We start from the raw sequence: 21,966 nt of genomic DNA, 5'->3' as shown, positions 1-21,966 counted from the left end.
CTTGTCTCTCTCTCATTTGTTATCTTGTTGTTATTAAGAAATAGTTATTTGTTTTTCTCATTTCTCACTCTTACAGTGATGTGGCCTCCATTCTCTCTCTCTCTCTCTCTCTCTCTCTCTCTCTCTCTCTCTCTCTCGCTCTCTCTCTCTCTCTCTCTCTGTCTCTCTGTCTCTGTCTCTGTCTCTCTGCTCAGTCCTGTGTTTTGTATTGCCTGGGATCCCCAGCAGAGACACTCCGTACGGTGGCTCGTCATTAGATTACATACACACACTCACACACACACACACACACACACACACACACACACACACACACACACACACACACACACACACACACACACACACACACACACACACACACACACACACACACACACACACACACACACACACACACACACACACATACACACTCACACACACACACACACACACACACACACACACACACACACACACACACACACACACACACACACACACACACACTGTGAGCCTGGGACCAACCCCAGAGAGAGCCCAGATCTCACCACACCATCTGATATAAATCACACACGGTGGCTTCACCACATGAAAGACCAACGCCAGCCTCAAGCAGCTGTTGCTCTGTAGACTGATTGCCTACGGAGTGTGTGTGTGTGTGTGTGTGTGTGTGTGTGTGTGTGTGTGTGTGTGGGTTGTTAGAGGAGTGTGTGTGTGTGTGTGTGTGTGTGTGTGTGTGTGTGTGTGTGTGTGTGTGTGTGTGTGTGTGTGTGTGTGGTGACTGGGTGTTAGAGGAGTGTGTGTGTGTGTGTGCCCACGTGTGTGTCTGTCTGACTGCCCACAGAGAGGCTGAGGGACACTGCATGTTAAAGAACAATATCATCTCTACCCTCGTCTCCTAGTTAAAAAGCTCAGTACATCTTGGAAATACAGCCAGGCAGACATTTTCCTCATCGCTGTGAGCGAAATGCATTTTTTAATCTCTGCAGAAAATAGGTCATAGTTGTGAGCTCTAAATCTGCCATTTTCCCTCCAAAACCTTTTTTTAGGAAGTCTGTATATGGATGATGTCATTCAAAGGATGTTATCTCCCTTCCTGGGCCTCTGTGCTTGTTTCACTATTAAATAACCAGGAGAAACAGTGTGGTCATTATTGACCAGAATGTATTCTGTTTGAGTGTATACTTTGCTTGTGCTTATAGACAATTTCTGTTTCATATTTGCAAAAGTATCAAGCACATGAGTGCATTGCAATGTTTTTCTTATGCAGACTGAGAATGGGGTCCAAATTGTCATTTTGAAATGTATTTTTAGTGTTTCAGGTAAGAAAGACAAGTCTTGTTATTTTTATCCACTTTTATTCTGCAATATGACCAATATTTTCTCATATTCAAGTGTGTATGAAAAAAAGTCACTGATTTCTTAAAAAGCTAAATACAATAAGCATTAGATCAAGGCACATACAAGACTGGGCCAAAGAGCATTCAATGCACTTTGGTTTTCAGTTCAGGAATTCTTGAAAGATGGGACAATTGTCCCGACTTTCAAGAATCCCTGAGCAACTTTGTAAAGAACAATTAACTTTGAAATTGTGGTAACATAGAAGTAGTAGTGTCTTCAATCTGGAAAAAAATACAAAATACAAAATCATAATCATAAACAAGGAAATCGGTGACGTTTGTATTCAAAAGAAAGCCATTTTTTTCTCTATGTCCATTTATCTTGCCCTGTTTATATCTAGTCTATGTTTGAGGGCCACGTTTGGATGACTTATGGTACAAGGTACTGGAGAATGGCATCCATGGTAGTTTAGCCAGATAGAGATATAGGGGGGTTGTCAGCCTGGCCACCCTACATGGGTTAATATGTTAGGAGAGGGTCTCCTCTCCTCTCCTAAAGGTCTGTGTGCTTCATATGCCCTGTGCTGTGTTCTACAGGACTGCTTGACACACATACACACAGGCACTCACTCACGCTCGCAAGCACAATCACAAGGACACGTGCAGACACACACACACATACACACACACACACACACAAACGTGTTCTACCTGTGCTGTCTCTGTTTCTGTTTTTTCCAAACAGAAAAACTAAATGAATCCACACACTGAACAAAGCATAGATGTAAAGCACGACACCTCCATATCTAGTCCATGTTTCAAGAGATACACCCCTCTGGGTCTCTCTGGCTAGGTACATGTAGGCGACTGCTCTCTGCTTGTCTCTCCTCAGAGGAAGAAGGCAACACGCCTGCTGTCTCGCTGCTTCGCCCTGGTTCTTCTTAGTTAATCAGCTGTGCCCTAGTTTTGATCAGCATGTCATTTCTTTTGCCTTTTTGTTGTTATCGAACAGCCACAGAAATAGTGTCAAAGGACCTGTGCTTTATTCTTCAAGTCTGATTGTTCAACACAGCAATGAAAACCCACTTTCACAGTTGACAAGTCATCATATCTCAGTAGAACAGAGTTTGTTTTTATACTTGGTTGTTAGGTAACCTTAAGCCAAAGGAAATACAGTACAAATTACTAAAAACCCCTAAAATATAGAATTGCAGTTTTAATTACAACATACACTGACCTGCGGCTCAGTGATGGGCCTACTGTCTGCAATGTGAACCATGTTTGTTCTCCTCTTCGTCATAAAATGTCCTTAAATATAAATTATATGGGCAAATGTACAGAAGAACATTGCTTTCCCAATCAGTCTTTTAGATCCAGTGTTTTATAACAATATCTTATAGCCACTTAGTTTCAAGTCATCACCGAACGCACTCATTTATAATAAAATGTCCTGCGTTATCAATATCATGAATGGGAGTGGTCTGAATCAGGTATTCCACTGTCTCTGTAGCTCCTGTTGCTAATACTGGTCTCGCTGTGTGGGCTTTTGTACAGACTCAATCCATTCGGAGGGAAAATCGTATGTATCACAAACTCCTCTTTGGACACGGGCACGGGGTGTATGGGGATCATCTGAAAAGAGGCCTCTCGTATCTCCAAGATCGAGGTATCCTTCTTCGTCCCCGCCTCTGCATAATCGTCCTTCCTCCGTCGGCCCTTGTTGTAGGTGCAATTCCTGGAAAACAGCGAACCCTTCCTGTGCACGTACCAGCACACAAGCGCCAGCATTATCATTGCCAACAGAGCCACAGCCCCTCCGATGATCGCGGCTAAAGGCAGACTGGAATTGTTGTAAGGCTCCTTTTCCTGTTCGCGGTTCAGAGTGGTGGTGGGGTTGTAGGCCTTCAGAGAACTGGTCTCTGTCTCGATGCAAACCGGTGTCTCGTCCGACAGGTAAATGTTGCTGGTCTCCATGGGAACCATGCATATCCTGTATGAGGATTCCGGTTCTAGAGCTGTCAGGAGGTACTCCGTCTTCTCCCCCTGTACGATGGTCTCCGTGATGGAACCAAATGAAGGGTTGTGGCCGAGTTTTAACCAGCTGAGCCTTAGGGCAGTCATGGGTACAGAAACCCTCCAGGAGATGTGCACTGTCTCTGCACTGCTCGACTTCACGCTGATCCTGATGATCTTTCTACCTGATGGTGTCGTAGTACTGCGGTGGTTCTTACTCAGTTCAGGCATTTTCACCACTGGTCTTTTAGTGACAAAGGAGGGCCATTGTGGATGTGAGGGGGGTAAGGTGTTAGAGACGGTGCTGGTCTCAAAGGTAGGGGCCCCCTGGCTCCCACCCAAGTCAGAGCCTCCACAGTCAAACAAGTCAGTAGACAGATCTTTTATAGCCATGCCCTTAACCTTGTCCGGCCCCTGGCACATAAACCCTCGAACGTTGACTTTTGTCGGCAGCGACCTTAACCAGTCTCTCACCCACTTCATCCGGCAAGTACACTGCCATGGGTTGTTACGGAGCAGGAGCTGCGTGAGGTTATCCAGGTCTTCAAACACTCCTTGAGGCAGACTGCTCAGGTTGTTGCCCGATAGATCCAGCCGATACAGCTGCCTGAGGAAAGCGAAAGCCCCGGCCGGCACCCGGTTGATGTGGTTGTCTTGGAGCTGCAATTTTTCAAGACTGGTTCCCGGTAAGTTAGCCGGCGGAGACGTCAGTGTGTTTCTCACCAGGGACAGCTCGGTGAGATTAATCAGGTTGATGAAGGCCATCTCGCCGATGCCACGGTTGTTGAGTAGGTTCCCGTCCAGGACGAGTCTCTTTAGGTTGATCAGGTCCTGGAGGGACGCCTCCGATATCGACGAGATCCGGTTGTCGTCGAAGCGCAGCTCCTCGATGGTCTGCGGAAGGCCGGACGGGATGGTGCTCAGGTGGTTCCTGGACAGAAAAAGTAGTCTCAGGTGGTTGCTGTCCCTGAATGCTCCCTCCTCGATGCTAACCGCCGAGACAGAGTTATCATCCAGGTGTAGCTCCTCGATCAGTGGGATCTGACCCAGCGACGCATGCGTAATCATCCGAATATTATTCTCCTGTAGATGCAGCTCTTTGACTCCTATTGGCAGGTTTTGGGGGAACTCGTCCAGATTATTACAGTACAGATAGATCTTCTCAACATTGCTTAGCCTCTTCAGATCGGTGGGGATACCAGCACTCTTGATCCTGTTGTTTTGGAGGAAGAGTACAGTAGCATCCAGCGGAATGCCGGTAGGAATAGAGGTGAGGCCTCGATCATTACAGTAGATGAAGGTCCCATCACAGCGGCAGGCCGATGGGCAGGAGGCTGAGGTCACCAGAGGGTTAGCCAGACCCAGGAGTAGTCCTACTCTGGTCAGGAAGAGGAGGAGGTTCTTGCATTGGGCGGTCATCTTGTTTGGAGGTTGTGGCGTCTGGTGTAGTCTGGCAGTGTGATCACTCAGGAACCCTTAGGGAGGAGACAGAAGGGTAAAGTTAATGCACAAGGCCTTTAAAAGGAAGCCAACATTCTTGTTTCTAGTAATTGCTGTTTGCTTGAATTGTGTTGCCTCAAGCTCTTTCCGCAATAAACGTTCTGCAATATATTATATTGTTTGTAGGCCCTATGCAGACTATTAAATTGATATAAATTGTTACTATTACGATTGACCAAACACAGAAAATGAATTAAAGCAACTAGCGAGGCTAAAACTAGTTTGAGTGCAAAGGGCTGTTTTCAAGGAACACACATAACGTTAGTACATACAATCCCATTAGACTCTAGAAACTTCACAAGTTTACAATGTTTTTCCCTTTTCCTCATTTCTTGTTTGTAGATAAGAAAATCCTTTAACATCTGGCCTCTCTTCTGAATTCAATCCCTGTGCTTGGGCTTGGGCTTTAGCTTGTAAAATGTAATAGCTTGGCCTTGGTTGTTTTACACGTTTCTGTATCTTTCTCAAGGCTGCCTTTCATTGCTGCTAGTGTGTGTGTGTGTGTGTGTGTGGGGGGGGGGTGCATGAACAAAGTCAGGCCTTGTAAATGAACTGTTGTGGAAACGTCTCTCTTGCTCTGTCTTACATTCTTACATTAATCTGGCCTAGAGCTCACAAGGTGTTAGAAACGTTTCTATTTACAGTAGCTAAAGGAGAACAACAGAAAACATTCCTCAAGAAATAACCGTGTCAGTAGAACAAGTCTTCTGAGGGAGATACTTTGCATTGCTGGTCAGATTCCTAGGTAGCAGTGGCAGTGCTTTGCAGACTCAATACCAAATGTGGAACAATGTAAACCAAACTGCACTCATCGGTCATCCATTCACTAACTACATGGCTGAACTGTTCAGTGCTTGGCTGTGACTGGTAGCAATAACTGATTTAGAGCAGTTAATATTGCATGAATAATCACATTTAAGTTACCTTTTAGCACAGCAGTATATTTGTAAGTAGAAGTTGTCATGTGCTGTTTCTCTATATACAGCCACAAACACCAAGGAAACAACAAACTATTTCTTAACTAGCACTGCAACAACAAGAGGTCATGACCTCAAATTAATATGGCAAAACAGTAGGTGCAAACTGCTTGTCTGTCTTTCTCCTTTAGTTTATACTGTGACCAGTGAAGTGTGGTTTCCCTTTTAATTAGACAAGTACTGATTTATTACTTTAATTAAGCATTCATGTACTGACCTCTCCTTCCACCACGTCTCATTAGAAAACACACACACACACACACACACACACACACACACACACACACACACACCATTATTAGAAACCTTGGTTTGGTCACTGAGGCGTAAAGAAGCCACAGCCAACATCCAATCATAGCTGTCATACCTGAAGGATCCGTAAATAATCCTTCTGCAGCCACACAAGAATCCTTTCCCCATCCAGCAAATGGAGATGTATGTTGAAATCTTTTCTATTAATCCTTTTCAGAAAGGAAAAGTTTATTAGCGTAGTAAGAGAGAGAAGGTCTTTGCTTATACCCTTGGTTATATTGTGACCCGGGTCAGTGTGTTTGAACTAAACTGATCCGTGTTTGTTCGCTGACCCTCCTCTTGTGTTGTCAGCCCTGCTCAGGCCTCTCAGGCCATCAAAGGTTTTGTCATGGAAGATAAGCCAGTAGAAAAAGCATCTCCACTCAGACTGAAAGACAAAGCTGCAGTCTTCCTCCTCTCAAAAGCACAAGATTTCGGGGGGTGGGGGGTAATATTAAAAAGGAACGTCCCAATGGTAGTAGTAGTAGTAGTAGTAGAGCCCTTGTATCATCCAACTCAGCAACTCCAATAACCCCAAATTAGATTTCTTTGTGTTACATAGAGGCCCCCTCCTCTTAGGGTAGAGATTTGAAGCTGAGGTTAGGTCCTCTCAGGAAAGGGGAGGGTAACTCCAGCAGGCTCTCCACAGAAAAGAAAAGAATACCCAAAGCTGGACTGAGCCATGCCAATACCAACCCTGCTTCCTAAAACTCACTCCAGGGCTGTATCACTTATGTACTCCAGCCTTGCAGGAAACCCAGAATGGCGTTTTCCATGAATCCAGGGCTAGGGAAGTTCTAGATACTCCAGTAACAGAGTGGTACGTACTCCTCAGGAGACCTGTGGACGACAGGACAATGGTCGGATCGCTTCTCCCAGGCCCAGCCTCGTAGTAGCTTGTTCCCTTATGGTCACACACCTGCTCTCTGGACCATGCGGTGTCCTGCTTCTATTCCTGTACCCACACTATTCTGCATTGGTTGGTTCTCTGAAAAACAGCCAAAGAGACAAAGATCAACGTTATTTAACATCCATAGGCTATTAGCAATCAATGTAACATCTGTCAGACAGACAGTGTCTGTAAGTATGAGTGAAGGGAAATCATTGGGAAACGTCCCTGGTTAAAAGTAATGCACTTTATAGAGAATAGGGTTCCATTTGAGACACAGATTTCAAGGTTAATGGATGTCATATGGCTGCCTGACCTAAATGCAAAGAAACACACAGCATGGTGCCATTAAGTCTACCTCTGTCTGTTCAACTCCTTCTTCCTTCCTTCACTCTCATCAAACAATGCATGTCTTTTTTAATTATAGAGGACAATGCTTTAGGGAAATTCAGATTTTATGAAAGGTGGATTCAGAAATCTCTAACAGAGAAGAGGTTGTGAAGATCCTATTTATTCTATGTTAAATCTCTGTATATGCTAAATCTCTGTATAGGTTAAATCTCTGTATAGGCTAAATCTCTGTGTAGGCTAAATCTCTGTGTAGGCTAAATCTCTGTATAGGCTACATCTCTGTATTGGCAAAATCGTGAGGAATAAAACATCTAACAACAGTACACATGGTATGAACACTAGCCGGGATGAGATGGGTTTGCTTATGGGAGTTGAGACTGAGTCAGAGCCCCTAAAGCTTATTAAATGTATCTGTAGATCAGGGGGATTTATTTAGCTTTGCCTGAATTAGCCTGGGAGAAAAGCCTGTGCTGCTTCTCTTTGATAGTGGACATAGTTGGTGAGACCCAGATTAACCGCTGTGTTCACTGTGGATTTTTATTTTTAAAAGATAAAACGTTTTTCTCCCCCCTAGCAGCTTGCTCAACCATGATTGTGTGCATTGCCCTTTCCACCCCCAACCCTAATATCAGCCCCTCCCCCAGCACCCCCATCTTTTCTGTGGTGATGGTAGAAAAGAATGTCTTTCCATATGAAAAGCGTCAGTGATCTAGACCCCTGTTTCCCTCTTGTTCCCTCCTGTCTTGCTCAGTTCACTGCCTCAGCTGACACTGCTTCGTTTTTCAACCGGAGCTGATGCTTCATTCTGGGCTGTGTCCTAAATGGCACCATATTCCCTATATAGTGCAGTACTTTTTCAAAAGTAGTTCACTATGTAGGGAATAGGGTGCCATTTGGGACGAAGAATTGGCCTCAGAGTTTCTGACTAAGATTAAAGAATGCAATCTGCTCTGTTCTCAGAAAAGAAAAGGGGTCGCTTCTAGACAGAAGCTATGACCAGGGCAACACGCCCCTGAGCAAGGCCCCCTAAGGCGGCCTCTCTTGCTCCTGAGTGAAATGAAACTCCCTCCTCTGTTCACACTGCTCAGAAATGTACATGTGAGATAAAGCTCATTTGAAAGGCTCATGAATACAACTGGGCCAGCCACCCTACCCGTGTTCCAGCAGCACCTTTCGCCCTTACTTTCACCCCACCCTCCCTCAATCCCTCACTCACACACACACACTTTCTCTCTCACACACGCGTGTTGTACTTCTATCCTCGTGGAGACCTAAAATGTATTTCCATTCAATTTCCTATTTTCTCTAATGCTAAACCTAACCCTTACCCTAGCCTCAACCCTAAACTTAACCCGTAACCCTAACCCAAAATGTAACTCCTAACCACTAACCACTAACGCCTAACCCTAATCTTAGCCCTAACCCTAATCTTAGCCCTAACCCTAATCTTAGCCCTAACCCTAATCTTATTAGCCCTAACCCTAATCTTAGCCCTAACCCTAATCTTAGCCCTAACCCTAATCTTATTAGCCCTAACCCTAATCTTATTGCCCTAACCCTAATCTTAGCCCTAACCCTAATCTTAGCCCTAACCCTAATTGTAACCCTAAACCTAACTCCTAAGCTTCAAATAGCCTTTGTTCTCATGGGGATGTGGAAAATGTCCCCACGAGGGAGAATTTTCCTTGTTTTATTATCCTTGTGGGGACATTGGGGGATTTTAGGTCCCCACAAGGATAGAAGAACCAACCCATACAGACACACACACCCTCTCTTTTAACAACCTACTACTATGAATGCACCTTATATTAAACCTGGCCCGCTGGTGTTAAGAATAGAACTTACTCTGCCAAGTTAATGTTATGTTTCCACTGACAACACAATGGCATTATGTCCTTACGTGTACCTCGCTCTAATCTCTGCTAAAGAGAGTGTGTGTGTGTGTGTGTGTGTGTGTGTGTGTGTGTGTGTGTGTGTGTGTGTGTGTGTGTGTGTGTGTGTGTGTGTGTTCCACTAGCTGCCATTTAAGTGTGCTCCTGTAAAACATGGACGAGAGTGGGCAATTTAACACCTGTAGCCTATGGAGAAGATTATGGAAATGAGAGGGTTGTAACCCGATTACAGCTCCAGTCCTGAGATGCTGTTGCCTGATGACCGCACACACACACACACACACACACACACACACACACACACACACACAGTCCACACACACACACACAGTCTTGTACAGCTGAACTTGTGGGGGGACACAATTCATTTCCATTAAAAATCCTATTTTCCCATAACCCTAAACCTATGAGTACTCTTACCTGAACCTGAACCTTAACCCAAAAACCTAACCTTAACCCTAACCCTAAACCTAACTCAAGCTCCTAACCCTAAACCTAATTCTGATTCTCACCCTAAACCTAACTTCAAGCTCCTAACCCTAAACCTAATTCTCACCCTAACAGTAGTTGTAATCTTAACCCTAGACCACCTAGAAATAGAATTTGACCTTGTGGGGACCAACAAAATGTCCCCAGCTGGTCACATTTTTGTTTGTTTACTATTCTTGTAAGGACTTCTGGTCCCCACATCCACACTGACACACCTCTCTCTCTCTCTCTCTCTTAATTCAATTTCAATTCAATTTAAGGGGCTTTATTGGCATGGGAAACATATGTTTACATTGCCAAAGCAAGTGAAATAGAAAATAAACAGAAGTTTAAAAAAAACAATTTAAAAAATGAACATTAAACATTACACTCATAGAAGTTCCAAAAGAATAAAGACATTTCAAATGTCATATTATGTGTTGTAACGATGTGTTGCTCTCATAGAGAGAGACAAAGACAAAGGATTTGACTTTCTTTATACATATACTGATTAATATGATGGAGCAGTCTTCCTGGCTTGTCACCCAGTCTCACCCTGACATGATGACTGCCCCTGACTCAGTGTCCAGCCTACAGTGAAAGGAACAGGTGACTTGTTACTAATGTAAGACTGACGCTAGTCCATGTGCACAGGGCTGGGGAAAGACCCAACATTTATTTTGCATGATGCATTGAACCTAGAGTCCCTTTTTAAAAAGAGTTGCTATTATTGGGGGAGTTCTGGGAATAGGTTAGAGTTCTGGCTGAGGTAGGGAGGTGGTGTTTGTTTAGGTGGTGTGGTCTGTTTAATAGTATTGTAGCAGGGAGTGTCCTGAGACTTTTTTTGTGGTGTGTTGCCGGGTAGTGTTCCTCTCTGAACCAAGTAGGGGCTATCCTTCACGGTTAGTGCAGACAGCTTGAGTCCCTGGCCTGGTTGGCTGGTTGGCTTCTTGGCTGCCTTTTTCCACGCTTATCGGGTTTCTCACCGGGGTGGCTTCATTCTATTGTTCATTACAAGACAAGCAGGAGGGCCCTCTGCTCTGGGAGATGTCCACCGAGGGGATTTGGATTAGATGTTCAAAGGTTTTGGTCAATCGTTTTAATAGCGTTCTCATATTTGAATTCATTCATTTTGTAGAGCTTTGTTTTTATACTGTATAGTTTGTTTTGATCTATCGACACAAACACACACACATCCACTTCTTCCCCAACACACACACACACACAAACACACACACACATCCACTTCTTCCCCAACACACACACCAATGTTTTTAACAGTGATGTGAGGTGGAAAGGGTGCAAGGAATTTTGGGTGATGGATGTCTCTCCCTATCGTCCTAATAAGCTCCTCCTATAGACGGCAGGAGGTTTTTGTAAACCGCCATAACCGGCTTCCGCTCCACTGAATGTGGACTAGCAAAATTTGTATGATTGTGTGTTGACACACACACACACAGACACACATACTTTCAGCTAGCGGAGGGAAAGATAATGTCAGAGACTAACACAAAACCACAGGACGTGATAGATTATAGCCACAGCTAGAGAGATTTAAGTCTAGAAGAACAAGTCCTGCATCCAAAATGGTAACCCATTCCCTATATACACTAGAGCCCTATGAGCCCTGGTCAAAATTAGTGCACTATATTGGGAATGTACAGATGAAGGATCTTAATTTGATCACTCTGGTGCAGGGGAAATGTTAAATTCGTAGTGTATTTTAGGTTTAAAAGGGATTTGGAAGTTTGTCATTTCCAGTTTGAAATTTCAGATGTAATTTTCCCTTACGAATAATGTATCAACCCTTACAAAAATGTCAGTTAATTATAATCAACATAATAAATCACATGTCCTGTTGCTGCAGGATTATTTTTATGCTGTAGCAAACTGGCTCAAATGAAGATCCTACATCTGTAGTTCCATTTGTGACGCAGCCAAGGGCCTAAGACATATGCTCTCTGGACACAGATCCCAGAGAGAAACAAAGAGATCTGTGAAAACTGAAGCAATTTGGAAACAATTTCATGGCTGTCAAGAAGTATTTTAGATTAAAACGTCTTTTTTAAGTTTCTTTACAAAGTAAGTGATAAAATTACATGGACTGAATTATTAGAGGAAACAGTTAAAATTACCAAAGTTTCTGTGGTTAAATATTCAAGAGTTATAGAATGAATTTAAATCACTGTATAGTTCTCCATTGGGAAATCAATGATGTATTTGTACGTGTTGTAGTTTATTTATTTAGATCACAACATAGTTATAGATAGATTGTAACTACACACATAGCATGCTATGGAAATACTGTTGGTTGGTCAGAAGCTTAGAAGTGAGGCTGAGTCTTGCATTTAACATCTTGGAAGATAAATATACATTTTAGGCAAAAGGAAAAACAACAACCATAGAATTTAGAATTCCCAGTTTCATTTGTTTTAGAAGGTAGACTGTAGGTTATACCTTTTATTGATGTTTACCCTTACTGTCAGTTTATTTATTTTGTTTCCTTTCTGCTTCTGGCTTTGATTTTAGAGGAACAGATTTTTTATTCTTTAGGATAAATAATAGATTATTTTACTGTACCCCCAGGCACCTTCGCCAGCTGTCTCCATGTGTCACTATTCTAAGTAATTGTTAGAAAAAGAGAAAGCGTGAGCGAGGAGGGCCGCATAGGGCCTACTGTGGCGCTACTGGGGCCCACTGGGTCTTACCCAGGCCTACTGGGGTGCACAGACACAAAAGAACATACATGAATGCATCTGAATTCACAGTGAGGGAGACAGACAGGCAGGCCGTGTTTCAGAAAGATAATCTATCATAGTTTAGTTTCAGGGATTTAGGTTTGGTGCGTAACCTCCCTTCTGTTGTTATCGGTTAGATGGGATGAACAACAACACTGTTACCAGACCATTTGGGGCTATAGAGCAGAGAGAGAGGGGATAGAGGAGGAAAGGGGTCTGGGGATGACGGGGGATCTATAGAAGAGAGAGTGAGATAGAGAGAGAGCGAGCGTGAGGTCTGTGGTAGACGGATGTCTTTCCATTGTAACACTCTAAAAGGAAAGCCAGATCAGTCTGTTGCTGCAGCAGCTGCATGCTTTTTACCACACGGGGGTGGTAGGCACTGCAAGATGGAGGAACCAGCCGTGTGTGGTGTGTGTGTGTGTGTGTGTGTGTGTGTGTGTGTGTGTGTGTGTGTGTGTGTGTGTGTGTGTGTGTGTGTGTGTGTGTGTGTGTGTGTGTGTGTGTGTGTGTGTGTGTGTGTGAAAGTGTGTGTGTGTGAGAGTGTGTGGACTGTTGCACTTCTGGTGCTTGGCTGTGTAGGTTGTAATCGGCTAACAGAACCGCTGTCAAGGAATGGGGCCTCCTACTGTTCTAAAGGACAGCAGACATGGGCATGGACAGTCAGGGCCTTAGCTTATTATACTGTAGGCCCTTTAGCCTTCATTCCATGTTAACGCTCACATATTTGACTCAAGCAAATGAAAGGAATTGGGGTGCTTTGTGAGAAAAGCTCATTTTCCTTCTTGCCTTTTACATTTCTCTTCTTTATTCTCTTTATCTCTCAGTATAATTAGTGATTTCATTCTGGTGGGATTGGAATTGGTGATTAAAAATAGCCTTATTGTTTCATTAATGATGGATGGAATTGAATTAGGCCTAAATGTTGAGAATACGATTACAAATGTAGAGAATAATTGATTGGATTTAGAAGTATTGTAAAGGGCCTATCTAATTCTAAAAATGACCGCCCAGTTTAGTCAAAATAAAAAGTTAAAGCAGAACATGTAGAATATCTATATCTAATATATGTCTAGTAGATGACACGTGCATGTATGGTTGAACGTGATGTAAAGGGACTATCTATTTCTAATCATTACTTCCTCCGTTTAGTCAAAATGTCCAAGTTAAAAAGGCAACAAAATACATGATCATATTATACTCAGTCCTTTGTCTAGATAAACACATGTCTGTAGTGACCTGGTTAGCCAACTAGACTGATCTAATCCAGTTAAGGAGATTCTTCCCTGTGAAAACCAATTGACCAGTGACTTTGCCCTGGGGCAGTCCACACAGTAGAACAATAGGCTAGCTCTGTCTCCCTACCCTGCCTGACTGACAGACTGATGTAAACAGACCAGGCTACTTGTCAATAGCTAGTAGCCATTTTGTTTTTTAAAATCAGTGATTAAGACTTGCTTTCATTAGTGTAGCCTGGAGCAGTGTATTGCTAAATAGAATGATCTGGTATAGGCTACTGGAATCAGACATGCTCTTGTGATAACCTGTTTTGTTTCAGCTATCTGCCAATGGCTAACATTTTGTTTTAATCTGTCGGGTATTACAGCAAAGTTACCTTTCCAGGAATTCCTTTTAAATGTGTAATCAGTTTGTATATTGAAACTACAGGCCTAGACATGTGGTTTTGATGTCCAGTTGTTTCTAATGTGAATTGTGTCCTGAATAGTGGATTGGGACTTAAACACCATTTCACCTAGATCAATGGCTGAGTTCATTTCATCACCCGATAGGCCTATTGCCCAACTACATGTCACCTGGCTTGCTGCCTTAGATGTTAGCAAATAACCAAGTCCTCAATACACACATAGGCTATGTCCCTATAACAACACTTTTGATCACAGGAGAGGAAACAAAACGCATTTCCAGTAGCAGTGTTCTTGCTACACTCTTAGAAAAAAGGGTTCCAAAAGGGTTCTTCAGTTGTCCCCATAGAAGAACCCTTTTTGGTTCCAGGTAGAACCCTTTTGGATTCAATGTAAAGTTCTAACTGGAACCAAAAGGGTTCTACCTGGAACCAAAAAGGATTATCCAATGGGGACAGCCGAAGAACCCCTTTAGGTTCTAGATAGCACCTTTTTTTTCTAAGAATGTTCGTTTTTTTTAAATCATAGATAAATAGCCAATACAAATCCAATCAAATTGTATTCATCACGTGCGATGAATAGAGTAGACCTTGAAATGCATACTTACAAGCCCTTAACCAACAATGCAGTTTTAAAAGAAGTAAGAACACCTGATTATTTAGTAGGCCTAATGCGCAGTTCAGTAACCTTGTGGTAATAGTAGATAGGCATATTTGATATCATTATTTTGATAATCCGTAGGATAAAATAGAGAATGCCAATTAAGACTGGACTTTCATTCACACTGACTACGCATCGTCTAATAGGCAAGCTACATACAGTATGTTGATCATAGGCTTAACATTAGTGTGGGAATCTGTTTGATGGAGACCTATTAAACCGATTATATAACCGGCTCAATCAGATAATGCTGGTGTTATCATCTAACCAAACCGCGCTTCCTTTTTTTCTGCTCTCCTCTATTCGATAGAGACTATAGGTCATTATCTTAAGAAATATGTGATTGGGACATGAACGAGCTATGATGTTGTCTCTAGCTTATCACCATCTATTTTATGGCGTATTATACGAACATATCTGACTCAACTGCATAGGGTTGGCGTGAAAAACAACGCACCGAAATGTGAGCACGCTCCGGGTATGTGGCTATGGCATGCGGAGAGGGAGAGGAGCTTGTATGTTTTTTGCGCACACAGAAATAACACACCACACATTGAAATGCAGCTTGGCTACCCCTAACACCATTTGTGGTGATAACGCACATGATGCACATGGAAAATTCCCTCCCAAAAGTCGAGTTGATCCATGTCGCTGAGCTTTTTGTGGCGGTGGGAGAGGAGAGAAGAGCGAGACAAACTCCCACCGTCTGCGAGAGCTGCATTTAGCGGAGTTTTCCCATCGTCTTAAGCTGCCCTCCGTGACAAACCTCCGCTCTCCTCTACCAGATCAGCATCGTAATTTAATACACTCACAGGGGTGTCTTCCAGCTCCTCCGAAGCTTGCTAGGCTACACTCTTAGAAAAAAAGGTGTTATCTAGAACCTAAAGGGGTTCTTCGGCTGTCCCCATAGTGGAACCCTTTGAATAACCATTTTGGTTCTAGGTAGAACCATATTGACTTCCCTGTAGAATCCTTTCAACAGAGGGTTCTACCTGGAACCAAAAAGAGTTGTACCTGGAACCAAAAAGGGTTATCCTATGCGGGCAGCCGAAGAACCCTTTTGGAACCCCTTTTTCTAAGAGTGCCAGATGCTTAGACCGCTCATTCTTCCCAGATATACCACTGTAAAAGTTTACAGTGTAGTGTTTGTCTTTTATGCAGTTATATCTCCACGATTCATTCCATTATATATGCACCTTCAGAATACCTCAGTAGGCTATCCATTTGTAATTTGAAAGATATCGTAGTGAATACGGGATAGAAAGATAACTCCGCGGTCCCTGTTGCTTCCTTCCGCGGAGGAGTTGAGAGGGTTTGGATAAAGACTTTATTTATCCGGATCAGTCTAGTCAGCCAGCCGTATGAACGAGCTAGCGGAGCGTCATTGCGGTACTCCGTCTTCGTGGTTGGTAGAGCTACTTGCAATGCGGAGAGAGGGACAGACAGACACGGAGGAAAAGGCTGCATTGCCGCCAGAGGTAAAATTGAGCTGCGAGCTGCTGGTTTCTCTCGGAACGTGTCGTCTACCCTATCAGAGAAAATATGCATTTGGCAAGAGACACACGTCTAGCAAAGGAGCCTGGTGTATTGGAAAGTGACTAGAAAATTAGGAATATTAAGGAATAATCTATGTGTTTTAGTTTCATTTAGTGCTCTATATTCTGCATAATGATAAACTCTCCAGAACGAGCTTGGTTTTGCTGTTGTGAGCTGTGTGGTTGAATTATAGGTTAAACAACCACATGCATACATTTGTTCTGTTATTTGGTGTAAAATGCCCTCTTAATCGCTCATCATCATACTCAAAAAGAGATTTTAAAAAATAAATTTGATTATGAAAGAAAACCGATAGCCTAGTGACAAGGCATAAACCCACAGCTGCAGAACTATTTATGATGGAACATGTATGCAGCTGTCCTCATTTGAAATAACCAGAAATAGATTTATTCAAATCTTCTCACTTTTTTATTTCCTTCTTTAGAAAAATGGGGATACAGGAAAAGAGAAATGCAATAGAACTCCAGCACAACATTTAAGACACTTACCTCCTGAATGAACCAAGAAGTAAAAAACAAATAAATATCCTCCCTAGAAAAGCAGTCTGTAAAATAGAATATATTCCAATCCAAAACAGGGAGGATAGAGATATCTTCAGATCCAAAAAGCCAAGTCTCGAACACCAACCGAATGCTACAGTATAGCTCTGGTATCAGTTCTGTAGTCTGTCTGAAGCTGTAGCAGCAGTACTGGTCTGGTGTGTGTTTATTGGTCCTCACATACACACCACATACACACTCCAGTCCGCTGGCTGTGGTAAAGAGCCCAGGAATGGCAGGACAGATCGCTTGGGCAGAGCGCACTACAAGTGTGAACTTACATCAGCCTCTAGCGCTTCAATAGAGCTAGATAGATAGATGTCATCTGGGGGAGGGGCCTCGCTCGCTCTCCCTAGCTTGCTCGGTCCCCTTTCTTTCTCTCTCTCTCTCTCTCTCTCTCTCTCTCTCTCTCTCTCTCTCACAGTGGTTGAGGGCGCAGTGTTATGTAAAGCCGCTAGGGGAGTAGAAGAAAGGGATTGGACGTTCTGAGCCTATCGTATGCGAAGTGTGTGTGTAGCGGTAAACAGCAGTGAGAAGATGATGCTGCTCTGAAAGGAGAGGAAACAAGAGTACGCGCATTGCCCTGGCAGAGGGAGGGAGAGGATGGGAGTGTGTCAGGGAAATGTGGGTTGTACCGTATGTTTCACTTTTGTTTATAATCTATTTCACTTGCTTTGGCAATGTAAACATATGTTTCCCATGCCAATAAAGCCCCTTAAATTGAAATTGAATTGAAATTGAAAGAGGGAGAGAGAGAAGGAGATGATTCTTATCACTTATCAAATATGGGATACATACACTACCTTTGAAAAGTTTGGGGTCACTTAGAAATGTCCTTGTTTAAAAAAGAAAATAACGTTTTTTTTGTCCATTAAAATAACATAAAATTGATCAGAAATACAGTGTAGACATTGTTAATGTTGAAAATGACTATTGTAGCTGGAAACAGGATATTTTTTATGGAGTACAGAGGCCCATTATCAGCAACCATCACTCCTGTGTTCCAATGGCACGTTGTGTTAGCTAAATAGTACCCGTAAAACACCAGTCTCAACGTCAACAGTGAAGAGGCAACTCCGGGTGCTGGCCTTCTAGGCAGAGTTCCTCTGTCCAGTGTCTGTGCTCCTTTGCCCATCTTAATATTTTATTTTTATTGGCCAGTCTGAAATATTTATTTTTCTTTGCCTCTTCCCTGTTGACATTGAGACTGGTGTTTTGCAGGTACTATTTAATGAAGCTGCCAGTTGAGGACTTGTGAGACGTCTGTTTCTCAAACTAGACACTGTAATGTACTTGTCCTCTTGCTCAATTGTTCACCATGGCCTCCCACTCCTCTTTCTATTCTGTTTAGAGCCGGTTTGCGCTGTTCTGTGAATGAAGTCGTACACCGCGTTGTACGAAATCTTCAGTTTCTTGGCAATTTCTCACATGGAATACCCTTCATTTCTCAGAACAAGAATAGACTGACGAGTTTCAGAAGAAAGTTTCTGTTTCTGGCCATTTTGAGCCTGTAATCGAACCCACAAATGCTGATGCTCCAGATACTCAACTAGTCTAAAAAAGGCCAGTTTTATTGCTTCTTTAATCACAACAACACTTTTCAGCTGTGTTAACATAATTGCAAAAGGCTTTTCTAATGATCAATTAGCCTTTTAAAATGATCAACTTGGATTAGCTAACACAACGTGCCATTGGAACACAGGATGATTGCTGATAATGGGCCTCTGTACGCCTATGTTGATATCCCATAAAAAAATCACCCGTTTCCAGCTACAACAGTCATTTACAACATTAACAATGTCTACACCCCAAACTTTTCAACGGTAGTGTATGTTTTTTATGTGGTGTGTATCAGTACACAGTAATAAAGCAATGGGCAAAAACTAGAAAGAGAGGAGTGTGTTTCGGTCAAACAAGTGTTGTGTGAAAGCTGCACGTGTACATGGAAGGTGTGTGTGTGTGTGTGTGTGTGTGTGTGTGTGTGTGTGTGTGTGTGTGTGTGTGTGTGTGTGTGTGTGTGTGTGTGTGTGTGTGTGTGTTTGTGTGTGTGTGTGTGTGCTCATTTGATGTATATGTTTAGCACACTGTGTTTTGTGCCTCTGCCACACATACCTGAGTCTCTGTGAGTTTGTCTGTTCTGCTTCTGTCTCTGCTTCCACTCTGTTTCGAGTTGTGTTTCAGGTCTTAATGAATTCAAACTGAGGGTGTGGACTCTGGTACCACACAGCAGCAGTGAGTCAGCCTGTTAGTAGAGGTTCTGCTGCAGGGTTGACCCAGGCCCTGTTTGTGTGTGTGTGTTCTGCCGAAGAGAGGATCCAGGACCATGTACCATGTACTTCATAAAGTATTTAGACCCCTTGACCTTTTCAACATTTTGTTAGTTTACAGCCTTATTCTAAAATTGATTAAATTGTGTTTTTTCTTCATCAATCTACACACAATACCCCATAATGTAAAAGCAAAAACAGTTTATTAGAAATGTTTGCTAATTTCTTTAAAAAAGGTAACCATGCCTTGGGGGTATGATATTTGTGCATCTGTTACTTTCTCACTCATTATTATTCACAGTTAATTCAGGATTATCTGTAATCGTGGCAGGATCCACAATAATGTAGAAGTGTTTAGAAACATATTATTTTCTTATTTACAATAGATGTGACTCCAAAATGACACAATGCATTATTTACCATTCAATTCTATATGGCACAAAATAATCTGAAACAACCAAAACAAACTGGGAATGCATCCAACAAGTTTGTAGATTCACAAGCTTGATGAAGCCATTTCATGCTCGTAACATGTGGCCAAATACTAAACTTTTGACCACTTTAACACATATGAGTGAATTTGTCCCAATACATTTGGTGCCCTGTAATGGGGGGGACTATGTACAAAAAGTGCTGTCATTTCTAAATGGTTCCCCCGATATAGATGACAATACGCTCAAATGACATCTGCCAGTCTGTAACGCTCTGGGCGTAGTGGGTGCAAAGTCAGGAACACGAAGCAGAGAGTTCAGGGTAGTGCTTTTAATTGCACACACGGCGAACATAAGCCACCCCACGAAACACAGGGCACACACAAAACACTGGGACTCAAACAGTCCGGAGAAAAACCCACAAACGAAACACGTCAACATCGAACGTGCACAGTAGCAACACAAAACAATCCCGCACAAAGAGCAGGAGGGCCTACTGGCTAACATAGCCTGACTAATCAGCCTACACACTAAACAATCCCGCACAAAGAGCAGGAGGGCCTACTGGCTAACATAGCCTGACTAATCAGCCTACACACAAAACAATCCCTCACAAAGAGCAGGAGGGCTTACTGGCTAACATAGCCTGACTAATCAGCCTACACACAAAACAATCCCTCACAAAGAGCAGGAGGGCCTACTGGCTAACATAGCCTGACTAATCAGCCTACACACAAACAATCCCTCACAAAGAGCAGGAGGGCCTACTGGCTAACATAGCCTGACTAATCAGCCTACACACTAAACAATCCCTCACAAAGAGCAGGAGGGCCTACTGGCTAACATAGCCTGACTAATCAGCCTACACACAAAACAATCCCTCACAAAGAGCAGGAGGGCCTACTGGCTAACATAGCCTGACTAATCAGCCTACACACTAAACAATCCCTCACAAAGAGCAGGAGGGCCTACTGGCTAACATAGCCTGACTAATCAGCCTACACACAAAACAATCCCTCACAAAGAGCAGGAGGGCCTACTGGCTAACATAGCCTGACTAATCAGCCTACACACAAAACAATCCCTCACAAAGAGCAGGAGGGCCTACTGGCTAACATAGCCTGACTAATCAGCCTACACACAAAACAATCCCGCACAAAGAGCAGGAGGGCCTACTGGCTAACATAGCCTGACTAATCAGCCTACACACAAAACAATCCCGCACAAAGAGCAGGAGGGCCTACTGGCTAACATAGCCTGACTAATCAGCCTACACACAAAACAATCCCTCACAAAGAGCAGGAGGGCCTACTGGCTAACATAGCCTGACTAATCAGCCTACACACAAAACAATCCCTCACAAAGAGCAGGAGGGCCTACTGTTTAACATAGCCTGACTAATCAGCCTACACACAAAACAATCCCTCACAAAGAGCAGGAGGGCCTACTGTTTAACATAGCCTGACTAATCAGCCTACACACAAAACAATCCCGCACAAAGAGCAGGAGGGCCTACTGGCTAACATAGCCTGACTAATCAGCCTACACACAAAACAATCCCGCACAAAGAGCAGGAGGGCCTACTGGCTAACATAGCCTGACTAATCAGCCTACACACAAAACAATCCCTCACAAAGAGCAGGAGGGCCTACTGGCTAACATAGCCTGACTAATCAGCCTACACACAAAACAATCCCGCACAAAGAGCAGGAGGGCCTACTGGCTAACATAGCCTGACTAATCAGCCTACACACAAAACAATCCCGCACAAAGAGCAGGAGGGCCTACTGGCTAACATAGCCTGACTACACACAAAACAGGTGAAACCAATAAACAGAAAGGGGAAAAGGGATCAGTGGCAGCTAGTAGGCCGGTGACGACGACCGCCGAGCGCCACCCGAACAGGAAGGGGAGCCACCTTCGGTAGGAGTTGTGACACAGTCTGCACTTAAACCTCATATTCATTGTATACTTTTAAATCCAAAGTCATGGAGTACAGAGCCAAAACAACAATCTCACTGTCCCAATACTTTTGGAGCTCGCTGTATACAGTACACACACGCACGCACACACACACACGCACGCACGCGTACGCACGCACGCACGCACGCACACACACACACACACACACACACACACACACACACACACACACACCTCTGAGTTTTCTCAGAACTAGCTAACTGATACATGGGAGTCCTTGGAACAACTTGTTCTGGCTTTTACTTCTCGCTGCATGCAAATAAGCAATACTCTCCCATTCAAATAGAAACATCCTGTACATTCACACATGTATACAAGCCCACCTACACCTACACACACCTATGTCTGGCCCTGGCCCTCTGTGAAGGACACCATCTCAACCATACACCTATGTCTGGCCCTCTGTGAAATACACCATCTCAACCATACACCTATGTCTGGC

General features: G+C 43.3%; 2 protein-coding genes across 6 annotated transcripts in view; one reads left to right on the top strand and one right to left on the bottom strand.

The window, feature by feature from the left end:
- The window catches only part of macrod2 (mono-ADP ribosylhydrolase 2), a 1,261,723-nt gene that overhangs the window by 172,477 nt on the left and 1,067,280 nt on the right, over positions 1 to 21,966 (top strand). The window lies entirely within an intron of this gene.
- Positions 1,327 to 17,151, bottom strand: flrt3 (fibronectin leucine rich transmembrane 3). 5 transcript variants are annotated; one of them, XM_042326656.1, is made up of 4 exons: positions 16,793 to 17,149; positions 6,803 to 7,094; positions 6,183 to 6,276; positions 1,327 to 4,813 (listed from the first exon to the last, which is right to left on the bottom strand). In XM_042326656.1, exon 4 carries the CDS (start codon positions 4,755 to 4,757, stop codon positions 2,790 to 2,792), a length of 1,968 nt encoding a protein of 655 aa, XP_042182590.1. In that variant the 5' UTR covers positions 4,758 to 4,813; positions 6,183 to 6,276; positions 6,803 to 7,094; positions 16,793 to 17,149; the 3' UTR covers positions 1,327 to 2,789. The 5 variants fall into 5 exon arrangements, with proteins under 5 accessions (XP_042182590.1, XP_024288188.1, XP_024288207.1 ...); XM_024432420.2 differs by lacking the exon at positions 6,183 to 6,276 and having other exon boundaries at positions 7,026 to 7,094; positions 16,793 to 17,151; XM_024432439.2 differs by lacking the exon at positions 6,183 to 6,276 and having other exon boundaries at positions 16,793 to 17,150.

This window comes from Oncorhynchus tshawytscha, linkage group LG01, assembly GCF_018296145.1.
Source record: "Oncorhynchus tshawytscha isolate Ot180627B linkage group LG01, Otsh_v2.0, whole genome shotgun sequence".
NCBI classification, from domain to species: Eukaryota; Metazoa; Chordata; class Actinopteri; order Salmoniformes; family Salmonidae; genus Oncorhynchus; species Oncorhynchus tshawytscha.
This window is presented reverse-complemented; position numbering and strand designations above follow the sequence as displayed.

What these genes read in the sequence shown, in the direction of transcription:
- flrt3 (XM_024432420.2), bottom strand. Translation starts at nt 7,083, where the DNA reads ATGCAGAATAGTGTGGGTACAGGAATAGAAGCAGGACACCGCATGGTC. An exon ending in CCGCATGGTCCAGAGAGCAG is followed by an intron (nt 4,814 to 7,025) that starts GTGTGTGACCAT and finishes CTCCTCCCTAAG; the next exon opens with GGTTCCTGAGTGATCACACT.